General features: G+C 32.9%; 1 protein-coding gene across 1 annotated transcript in view; it reads right to left on the bottom strand.

Moving 5' to 3' along the window:
• LOC122515150 (microtubule-associated protein futsch) overlaps positions 1–11,514 on the bottom strand; it is a 43,637-nt gene that overhangs the window by 22,216 nt on the left and 9,907 nt on the right. The window contains exons 3-6 of the mRNA XM_043632408.1: positions 1,364–1,462; positions 1,089–1,261; positions 835–992; positions 168–579 (exon numbers count right to left, since the gene is read on the bottom strand). Coding sequence (XP_043488343.1) covers positions 168–579; positions 835–992; positions 1,089–1,261; positions 1,364–1,462 — 842 coding nt within the window. The remainder of the gene's footprint in view (positions 1–167; positions 580–834; positions 993–1,088; positions 1,262–1,363; positions 1,463–11,514) is intronic.

Raw genomic sequence — 11,514 nt, 5'->3', positions numbered from 1 at the left:
TATTTTCAAAGTTCATTTTACAAATAAACAATAGTTTCAAAGTAAAGTTTCAACAAGAATAAACGAACGAACTTTTGTTTCATCTGAATAATTTTCAAACGAACGATTAAATAAACTGTTTCAAATATTTTCAACGAATTATCCACATCAATATTTTTCATACTTACAACAAGGTTGCAGAAGAAATGACCGATTTGTGGATAGACGTGCATCTCCTTTTTCTTACGAAGAACACTGGACATGCCGCCGATATTACTATTATTTATCCTAGTTAACAAAACAGCATCTAAACGATCCAGGTGTCTGGTGAAATCCCAGAAGCACGCTTTTCTCGCGAAACCACCGTCGACGAGCATGTTGAAGCCGTTTATACCAAATAGTGCGGCATCACCTTGCCCGCCAGGGAAGACGTATAAAGTAGGATGGCTGAACCTGATGTTACCAACGACATCGGACGGTTCCATCAATTGGTCTAATGTTTGAACAATTAAATATTGTCCGACATAATTTATGAAGCTCGTGATAGCTGGTACTCCAGCCGTTAATACATCGTCTGGATTTACTCGAACACGGCAGGATCTTTACGAAAAAGAACATTCATTATATTTATTAGTTATTGTTAAAAGAATATTTTTTATCAGAAGTATGTCGATAATTATGACAGTTGATTAATTAACAGTTAGCAGAAAAAAAATTGATTTTACAATGTATTTTATATCAACAAATAAAATCAATTAGATTCGACTTTTTGGACTTGGTTAAGACTTGTTAAAATGATCCTCGTATTTACCATGATATTATTTTTTCAATAAATAAATAAACATTAGGTTTTACCTGGTACATGGTTCCTTGGATAATCGAGTAGTCGACCAATCACCGACACCCGCGCAATGAATATCTACCGTAACGCTATTCTCATAGGCACGAAGGACTCTTTGTACTTCATGTTCGCTGAACGCATCAAGAAAGTCCGCAAGACTGAAGGTTCCATCCTAGATGAACGAATGATATTTGACCAGTGATGATAGTATAATTGCAATTTCCAATTGAAAATTCTATCGTTTAATCTCGAATGAATTTATTTTTACCTGTAGTATCCAGGAACCATTTCCATCGAATGTATAACCAGCGTGTATGATGTGTCGATGCTTCGTGAAACTTGCGAGAAGATTTCGAATGCATTGTAGTAAAGTATTCGTTTGCGGGTGTATCAAAACCTCCGTAACGAGGTTTTCCGTTGCATATTGAATTAAACGTTCTCCTATATACGTATAGAAATAATTTCAATTAAAATTAAATTTATATTCTATATATCATATCGATGATGATTGTGATTATCTATTACTGGATTTAATCTTATTACCGTTTCGAGCTTCCTCGCCTTCGGGAGCTTGTGCTATTAACGCTTGCAATTCTTTTTCCAAATCTACGTGACAGCTGTCTTTGTCCCATGACAGGAAACCTAAAAATATGAATATAATACCAAAAAAAATTAATAAAATAATGATTGTTTAGTTCTTATCAGAAAAATGTTATTTTATTCCAATGACAAAATTTATATTAAGTTTAGTTTTAGTTTGATTATTTTCTATCCTAACTCCTAGATTTATTCACCATGGAACTTTTAAAACGTTCAAACTATACTTTCCATGAATTTTTACTAAAGTAAACAAAAAGTGTCTACTAAAGTAGACAAAAAGTTCGACATTGATTGTTCGTATCGATATTGTCAACTCTAAAGAAATAGTAGCATATATCAATCTCGTATATCGTCATTATAATAATAATAATAATGATAATAAAGTAAGTGTGGTTAAGAGCGAATAGAATAGTGGGTCATAATCCACGAGAGAGAGAAAGAGAGAAAGAGAGACTTTAGCATCGGTTAGGTTTCATAAAGTGAGGGTTGCCCGGGAGTTGGATGATGTAAGGTTAAGGTTAAGAAGGTGAGGAGAACTGTCTTACTAATTGTAAGACCCAAGTTACAAAGGCACTACTTGATCGATGTAAAAAAAAAGTGAAGCAACATCAATGCTACTTTGAAAAGCAATCGCGAACAATCTTTCATCTTAACCTTCATAAAAAAAAATGTTATCAATTTAATGATTACTACTAACGTATTATAAATTATTATTACAAACTAATATGATAATTTTAGGACCAATTTCAAAATCATTGCTGAACGTGTTAAAATCAAATGAGATCATATACATACATATATATAACTGTAATAGGATTAAATAGAACGTATCGATCAAGAAACATAATTTATCTTAAAAATTGCTAAAAAGAGAGAAAAAGAGATTGAAGGGATCGTTCAGTGACGTCACGAACACCGCACCCCGTCACGTGGTTCCTTGCCAGTCAGCAATCGATCGTTGAATACTCTGTGTTCCTACTACCTTTCGACTTCCAAGCCTAACTTGGATTCACTTTTTCACTCGATACCGTACAATCAACATTAAACGCCAATATGTGTTCAAATAACAAATATACAAACATTAAATGAATAAATAAAATTGTTATAATTTATATCTTATGAATAAACGGGGGAACCAAGAAATTAATGTAGGTTTTTTTATTTTTACATTAAATTTAATCACGACTTTAAAATATGTTACACAACGAGCAATTTATCATGATAAATGATAAATAAAATATTATTATGAGCAGAAACGACATTATTTTCCGGTACCCCTAATATATATATAAACTATGTTACACAACGAGCAGCTGATAAATGATAAATAAATATTAGTATGAGCATAAACAACATTACTTTTCGATCCCCCTAATATACATATATTATATATATATATATATAGTATGTGTTATCTTTAAATAAAAATACTAAAGGTACATCATTTAAGTCTATGTGTAAAAGGAAAATAATTTGAAAATGATATCGCGTTAATTCTTGGCGCCAATTTTCCACCATCGATGAAATTCTTAACAGTTTAATCGTTATCATGAACAATGAAGTAACGAAGTTGATATGTAATTACTTCGTTCGGACTATTTCCTATAGAATTAAAGGATTGATGATGCAGTCAAATGGAACGAAGCCGGTTGCTATGGGAGTTTCGAACGGCTCTCTATCGCGTAATTCTACACCGTTGTGTGTATATACACCAAGAGAAAGATAGAGAGAGGAAGGAGAAGTATATAAAGTGAGAGAGAAAGAGAAAGAGTAGACAGTTTCGAGACGTTGCTTGGCAACTGTGGTATCAATCAATGACGAGGACAAACGGGAATTAAGAGATCGTCGGACAATCGGTTAAAGAAGGGAAAAGAAAAAAAGATAATCATTCCCAGGCCACGTGGAAAATTTTCAATACACTTTCTTTCTCTCCCTCTTTCCCTCTCTCTCTCTTATAATTTTAATTAAAATAAACGGTAATTAAAAAAATCTAATCCCCTCCTCCACCCCTAGCCTTTTTCTTCCTTTTATTTTTTATTTTTATACTTTGCCTTTGTTTCTTATCAATGTCCATCACCGTGTTAATTAAACCAATGAAAGTAGAGACAATTAAATAAATGACATTTTTTGATTATTATCAAATGCAGTATTATCTATCATAAGTAATGGAAATAATTCTTTTTAATGAGAAGATATATATATATATATGTAAGTAATGTCTAAAATCCATAAATTGTGACACGGCGAACAAACCGTGCGGTGTGCTGTGTATGTCAAATTGATCGGAAGCCCTGGGGGTGATTCAAGAGAAGCCGTGCCTCAAGGGTCATGCCTCTTAATACTTACCATCGGCCTCTGTCCACTTTATTCGCGATAAGTATTCGCCATATCGAACGTACTACTAACTATAGTTATACTTCGTTGAGGAAGGACGGAAGGACGGACAAGACCGTCGAACCTATAGACGCTTTTTCTTGGATTAAATAAAACACGATAAAATCTACTTACAATTATATTCAAGTATATTTCAACTATTTCTATGACAATAATAATAATATATAATAACATTTTTCTTGAAATATTCTGACATTCTTACATTAGGTATCCTCATCGATTAGATTTAAAACTGTCGACGACTATACTAATTTAAAATACCGCAATGCGTTAAACCTGTTTTTTTATATACTGTGTACAGGAACACTGTGCATTACTCGTTCGACCGTATTCCCACGAGAAACGTGAACCGTGAATGTAAATTAGCACTTTCCTGGATTACGACTGGTGTTAATGTGAAGATTGGTTTGCGATGTCAACGCTTCTACAATTCGAAATTTCCAGAATTAAATCGATTTGATTTTTTATCGTAAACGATAACGAACGTGATACACGTTGTAAGTTGTTTAGGTGAATAATAATATTCTTGGAGTGTTGTAATATTTTCCAAATGTTACCGCGAATATAATAGTCAATTTTGCGACTCGTCAAATTATTATTCGCTCATTTGAATAGAAAAATGATTTGACGGTTAAATGATGACGGATATTGAATATTTTTCATTTTAAATTCAAGTTAAACATTTATTTTGAATTATTCTAAAAACTATTTTTCTTCTTTTATTTTATTTATTATACTCGAAGAAAAATATCTTTGCACTTCCTTAACGTATTATTGACGTGGGTTAAAATTAAGGACACGGTTTGGATTAGTTTGTCGTATCGTAACGCTATGACACTTAGTTGACGTTTGTATCTTTCACCTTAAAATAGAACGTTGCATTTAAATAGGTAAATATCGAACGAACAAGAACACACATACAAAAGCTTCCTACGCTAGTTTTAATCAGTTGAATTAATTTTCCTATCGTTATGTGCTGTGCAAAGTTTTCTCAAGGTAACATTATCCCAGGAAAAAGTTCGTTAGGTTTTGTTTCGTTTAGTTTCGATATTCAATTATTAAATATTAATTCTAATTGATAAAACCAATTGTTTCGAATCCTATTAAATATTATATAATACAATTTAAAATATGTATTAACGCTTGATCGAATTATTGCTGCTTTTTTCCCTCTATACACTTACAATTTAATAATAATTATTTTTTAATTGAAAAACAACTGTAAATCCCTGTTATAATGAACCAACATCAATTAAAACATTTCAAAAATAAATCAAATTATTTACTTTTTTAATCATATTATATGCCCCAATCAGAAATCATTTTTAAATGTATTTATAACTTTACGAATAATAATTGAGTTAACAACGTTTCCCTATGATACTATCAAACTATTGTTGTATTATATTTATCTAACGTTCACTCTAATGTTTTACAAACACAACCACCGTAATACTTTCAACCATGAATTCGCGCATTTCCTTGGTAGAACCAAGAAGCGTATTATGGATTAGTATCCTAAGCTAAGTATAGGACAAAGTTCTTTCTCCGTCGCAAGCTTTAATTTGCTCTTCTCTCTATCCTTTACTACGAACACTTCATTCTCTTTTTTTCTCTCTATCTCTCTATCTCTCTCTATCCTTCTATCTTTCTTCCTCGCACGAGCCTTGCATTTCTCGTTTTGCATTTGCCTTTCCCCATTTCTCTTTTCGTTTTCTTCCCTTTCGAGAAGACGTCGACGACTACGACGGATGCGGGGAATGCTGGGTTTGGCCCACCTATGTTTAGACGTGTTACTTCTCCCCCTCCCCCTTTTCCACCCTCACCCTATCCCCCTCTTTATCTCTGGTTTTACCTCTTTCTTCTTACACGCACTGACGCACAGTGGATTTGAGAATTTTTTTTTGATGAAAAACAAAATCAATCCAGTCAGTCAGTCAGTCAGTCAGTCAGTAAGTTCAGTCAATTTTATTTCAATTCAAACGACGTTCGTTAAATTTCAATTACATTTTCTTTTTTTTTTTTAATCATGCGAACAATCGATATCTCATTTGAATTTTCTGTAATGTAATATTAGGATTCGTGGGATTCGTGTTTTGCAATAAAAGAATCGATTTATTTTGATACGATCAAGCACACGCGCGTCTTTGGTTTCTTTCTTTTACTCAAAGAACTGGCAGTGTAAATAAAATAAAACGTAAACAAAAATTATTACATATTTAAAATAATCAATTGCTCTGTAATTATCTTTACTTTTTTTTACTTGACCTCTTTTCGTAAATTTCGCGCTAATGGGTTTATCCCGTAAAATAAAAATAAATAAATAAATAATTTAATATATAAATAATACAAATTTTTATAGTATCGACGAAGATGAAAGTTTTAATTACCGATTGTACGATGTAACAAAGTTTCGAGGACTCGCAACGAATATTTAATTCGTATTCGATTGAAAAATGTAGTCGATAAAATTTCACATTGGATTTCTAATAACTGAAAGAAGAAGAAGAAAAAAAATACACCTGCCCCCCTCCTCTTCGATTCACTCTCCTCTTTGTTTTAACAATTGATCAAGAAAGAAGCAAACGGAAGGACAGAGAGAGAGAGGGAGAGGGAGAGAGAGAGAGAGAGACAATTAAGCCGCGTATATAAGTATTAATATTCTAAGTAAGTCTTTTGTCTTATAACAGGGTCAAAATGGGTCCTCGAGAATTGCTGAGACGGCACTCGATTAATCGTGTCTAGCGAGAAACTAAGTAAGTAAGAGCAAAAGAAGAGAGAAAAAAAAGAGAAAGAGAGAGAGAGAGAACAAAATAGGGTCGATCGTTCTTATTTTTTTTTCAGCATCCCTTTTCACTTCAAACTACGGTGACCGAGAATGACCGGTAAAAGTCGATAGAAGTAAAATCAAAAAGATTCTAAAACACTGCGAGGAAGGCGCGGTCTTATTCCTTCGAAATAGAGTGATGGTAGTGGTGGCGGTGGTGGGAAGGGTTAGGGAAGGGGGGAAGGATATAGGAAAAGGGGCGAATTGAAACAACAAACGATTTTCTAAAAATATAATCCGTGAAAAGATATCTAAATGAAGAAAGAAAGAAAGAAAAGTAAGCGTTGTTGTTAGAACCACGTAGATGGAACGAAAAATAGAAAAACAAAAAAGAAAAGAAGAGAAAGAAGAAGAAGAAGGGATAAAAAAAAAAGAGTAAAGAAAATATCATCATCTTGTCTGACGTAGTGGATTTCGTCATGAAGATAATATATCACCTGTCGTACGTGAAATCTCTCATACTTGTGAGGTATATCCAGAAAAAAAAACAAAAAATGGGGTATTTAATAAATACTTAGAACACACACATGCAGATTATACAAACACACGTATATATACATATTGAGAGGGACTGTGAAAAGTTCCAACTGACGATTCGTTATCCTTGAATACGTTTGTAACGTAGGGTTAAGTGAAACGCTTAACACAAGTGCATCTTCGTGAATTATAGTACGCGTGTTCGTATTTATGCATGCATGTATGTATGTATGTATGTATGTATAATCCCTACATGTGTCTGTCTCTTTTGCCTGTCTGATATATGCTAGGCCTAAGTCCGAAAATGGACGCGGTGAGTCATGAAAGCAGAGGTCAAAGGCATACATGAATTTTCATAATTATTATAGAGAAAGCGATAGGCCATCTCTCTCTCTCTCTCTCTCTCTCTCTCTATCTCTCTATCTCTCTCTAACTCTTTGACTAAAAAACATCCCTTGTCTCTTCTCTCGTATGCCAAAGTGCCCCCATCCAGCACTCAACGAACACTTTACGTATATATCAACGTTGCTGTAACGTTAAGATCTTTTCTCCCCATCTTCTTCTTCTTCTTCTTTTCTCTTTTTTCTTCTTTCTTCTTTTTTTTTTTTCATCATTACAAGAATCAAGACTTTGAAACGATTTTATTATACAAAGCGAGTCTGTCCTTAAACGTGTTCATTTTTGAGGTAATCTTTAATATTATGCATTCTAGGAAAAATTTGGGTATAAAAAAGTTACGTGATTTTCTGGAGAACTATCTTCTTCATTTTTTTTTTATTTTTTTAGGTAAAAACTTTCTACGAAATTTAAAAGTTAATTATGTTTATTCAAAAAGGAACGGTATTCGTATGTGTTTTTATATGCGAAAATTTCAAAGAATCTATAGTAATTCTCAAATAAATATGAATTAATTTTAGACAAAAATTACGAATAATATTGTTAAGAAGTACGTAGTATATTTTTCGTATAAAATAGCGTAGAAATCATTTATTTCTTTTTTTTTTTCAAATCTTTACAGTCTCTCTAATGTTTGATAAAAGGCTGACTCAATCTGACAAAATTTAATTAATAAGATCGTATAAAAAAAAGGAAAGATCAATTAAAACAAATTATCAACGGAAATGCTCGTTAAATTTCATTGTTAATAAAATGGAATGGCATAAAACGAAATGGGTTTTTAACGAAATTTGAGAAAAAATGTAAAAGGATTTAAGACGCGATAGATAAAAATAATAGATAAATATAAAGATAAAGAGATAGAAAGAGAGAGTGTCGGTGAACCATGAATTAAAGGTAACGTGACCTGTTCTTCGAAATCATACTTATCTGAATTACTTAGGCTTCCCGCGAGCACTCGGGTGTCCACGTTTTAAAGCGTGACGCGTATCGATTTAACGAGACCCCTTGCTCTCTCAAATTTCGAATGACTAATCGCAAGCTCGAACGAACGAACGAGTATCGTCCAATCCTCGACCTTGTTTCGTCATTTGAGTACAGGTAATTATTTCCTTCCAAAAAATATACTAAACACCAAACGACGAAGAAAAGAAAATAATAATATATAATATTAGGATGAATCAAAAATAAAATTAATATCTCGAAAATCAATTTTATAAAAAAACAATCCATTATAGTATTTATAACAAAATTTATAAAACAATAAACGAACGAACTTTTCGTTCACTCTCGAACATTATTGTTCGATAAAAATTTTGAAGAAAAAGAAAAAAAAAAGAAAAAAATTATACTATAAGTTGGATCGATTTAATTGGGGAAAAAATTAAAAAAAATTCGATCTAACGATCAGTCGATCATTATAGTCATTTTACAGTACATATATATATTCGGAGTATCGTTCTTCTTATGTTAGAGGTCAGGTTCAAGAACGAGGTAGTAGAGAAACGAAGTCTCGCGAACTGGAAGAGAACACGAGCGAGTTTCTTTCTCGTCGTCGGTCTCTGCCGAATGCCACGATAAAATTAGACGCGCTATATTCAGTGTTGCACATACGGTGAAACTTGCCACGATGTGAAAGACCCGAGAAGACTCCTCCTCCTCCTCCTCCTCCTTCTTCTTCTTCTTCTCGATACTCGCTCGCATTTCTCTTATCTCGTTAAATGAACTTGAAATTTTTTCACCAACAAATTATCGAATATAAATTAACTTTCTTTTTTGTATCGATCCCGATTATTAATATAATATAATATTTCATAAACTCTTTAGGGTAGAAGATAATTATTAAAGTTGCACAAGGTACTCGTTTAATTATTTTACGTATATTTTTATTTTTGTAAAATAGATTTCAAATTTTCCAAATAAAAAATTATTCTCGATCGAATTTGCTAATATTTTTTATTTCTATCATCTTTAATTATTCCCTATTATTGAATAATATAATACTTCTTTAAACGAGTACCAACTAGCTTTAGGGTCGTGGATAATTAGCGTTGTACAGGGCACTCTCGTTGAATTATGCAACCGCGACATATCCGCCCACTTGCTTCCACGAGTACTTCGAACTTCTCTCTATTTCTCTCTCTCTCTCTCTCTCCCTCTAGTTCTCTTCCTTTGTCTCTGTCTCTCTCTTACTTATATAGAATAAAAAAATAAGAAGAGAATACACCTACGAACTTTAGAAAAGGGGATTGCTATCGCACTGTGGTCGAGAGGAACGTAAAACGACGTCTTCCGCTCGACATTGTACAATATTTCGCACGAGCCTATTGAAAAAAAAAAGAACGAACCCTTCTCTCTTCGAGTTTCGATAATAGAACGAAAAGAAGAAAAAGGAAAAAAAATAAGAAGAAGAAGTTGAAAGAGAACCATAGGAATTTGGGTATCATCAGTTAAACATTATACTAGTATTAGTTTGGCTAGCAGATTAATATTGGCATCGTGTAACTCCAACTTTACCGATGGATCCCCCACGTCCTCAATCATGATTCATGCCGACAAGTATGCCTCTTCCTACCTTGCTTGTATGTATACACATACGTAAGTATGTATATACATATACGCACGCGTATGGCTCTTCCACTCGCATAACGCATGATATTATTCGTTCGGGCGAATGCGATACGCAAAATGTTTTTTTTATTCCCAACTCGATTAGGATTTCCGAATAATTTGCGAACGCGTTTGATAAAAAGGTCAATATGTTCTCCGTCCCCTATTTTTACGTTTATTATTTTCTTTCTATAAAAATTATAAATTAGTTGAATTAAATAATTATATCTTTCTTTTCCTTCCCCTTTACACCCCCCCACCACCCCACCCCGATGTATTATATATATATAGTCGTAGGTGTTAGACTATGAGTCAGCCAAAAAGTTGTCCAGCCAACTAGCAGCAGGTCGTTTGCATTGTACTCACGGAACATCTTGGGCATGCAAACGAAAAGGGACTGTCTCCGCCGATGCTGACGCACACGGTTTAAATATTCTACAAGTTCATCATTTATCTCTCTCTCTCTCTCTGTCTCTCTTTTCCCCTCATTCTGTTTCTTTTCTTTTATTTATACCACGTAGACTTAAAATTCGTTTACGCGAAAGGGAAAGTACTTTTTTTCTTCTAGAGACCATACTTTTATTATGTTTTTATATTGCATTTCCCAATTTCCCATTCAACGACAAATTAGATATTTGTCGAAACAAACCCAAAAGAGGATATAATACGTGTTACTAAATTTATAAAGCGACTGCGTGCGACACGCAAGACTTGGCAAAGGGATAATTGAAGACTTCGATTGATCGTCTGGTACGAGTTTTATGAGGAAAAAAAAATAATCAATAGATAAACATGCCGATAATTATTACATATGGATATTTAGTCAACAACAAAAATTCTATACATTTGTTCATTTATTTTATATTTGAAAATTAATGTATAATAAATGTAACTATCGACTTAGGGATCATTACAATTTTCTAAGGTATCAAAAAGACTTGAAAAAGGGAATAATAATTGTTAAATAAGGAATATTATATAATTATTTTTTAATTATAATTATTTGTATTACACAAAATAAATGTTTGCAATTATCTTGTTTACTCCGCTATTATAAAATAACCAGCACACATATATATGTAAAGAAAGAAAAAGGGAGAAAGAAAAAGGAAGAAAAATTAGAACCAAGAAAAAGAGAGAGAGAGAGAAAATATATATATATGTATGTGGAGAAGTGCACTTCGATCGAGTATCGTACAAAACCGTCTAGTGTACATCTTGAAATCGAACCGTCCGATCTCACGTTACACGGGCTATTGTGTGGTCTTATTGGACTTCGTGGTGTTCTCTCTCCGTTCACCTTTCCTTGGGATCTATAGTATACGCGATACCCTCAAGAATAAAAAAAGATAGATAGAGAAATGAAAAGAGAGAAAATCCAAGGAGACAT

Source organism: Polistes fuscatus, unplaced genomic scaffold, assembly GCF_010416935.1.
Source record: "Polistes fuscatus isolate 324 unplaced genomic scaffold, CU_Pfus_HIC Scaffold1, whole genome shotgun sequence".
In the NCBI taxonomy this organism is placed as follows: domain Eukaryota; kingdom Metazoa; phylum Arthropoda; class Insecta; order Hymenoptera; family Vespidae; genus Polistes; species Polistes fuscatus.
The sequence above is the reverse complement of the archived record's forward strand: the minus strand, read 5'-3'. Positions and strand labels throughout refer to the sequence as shown.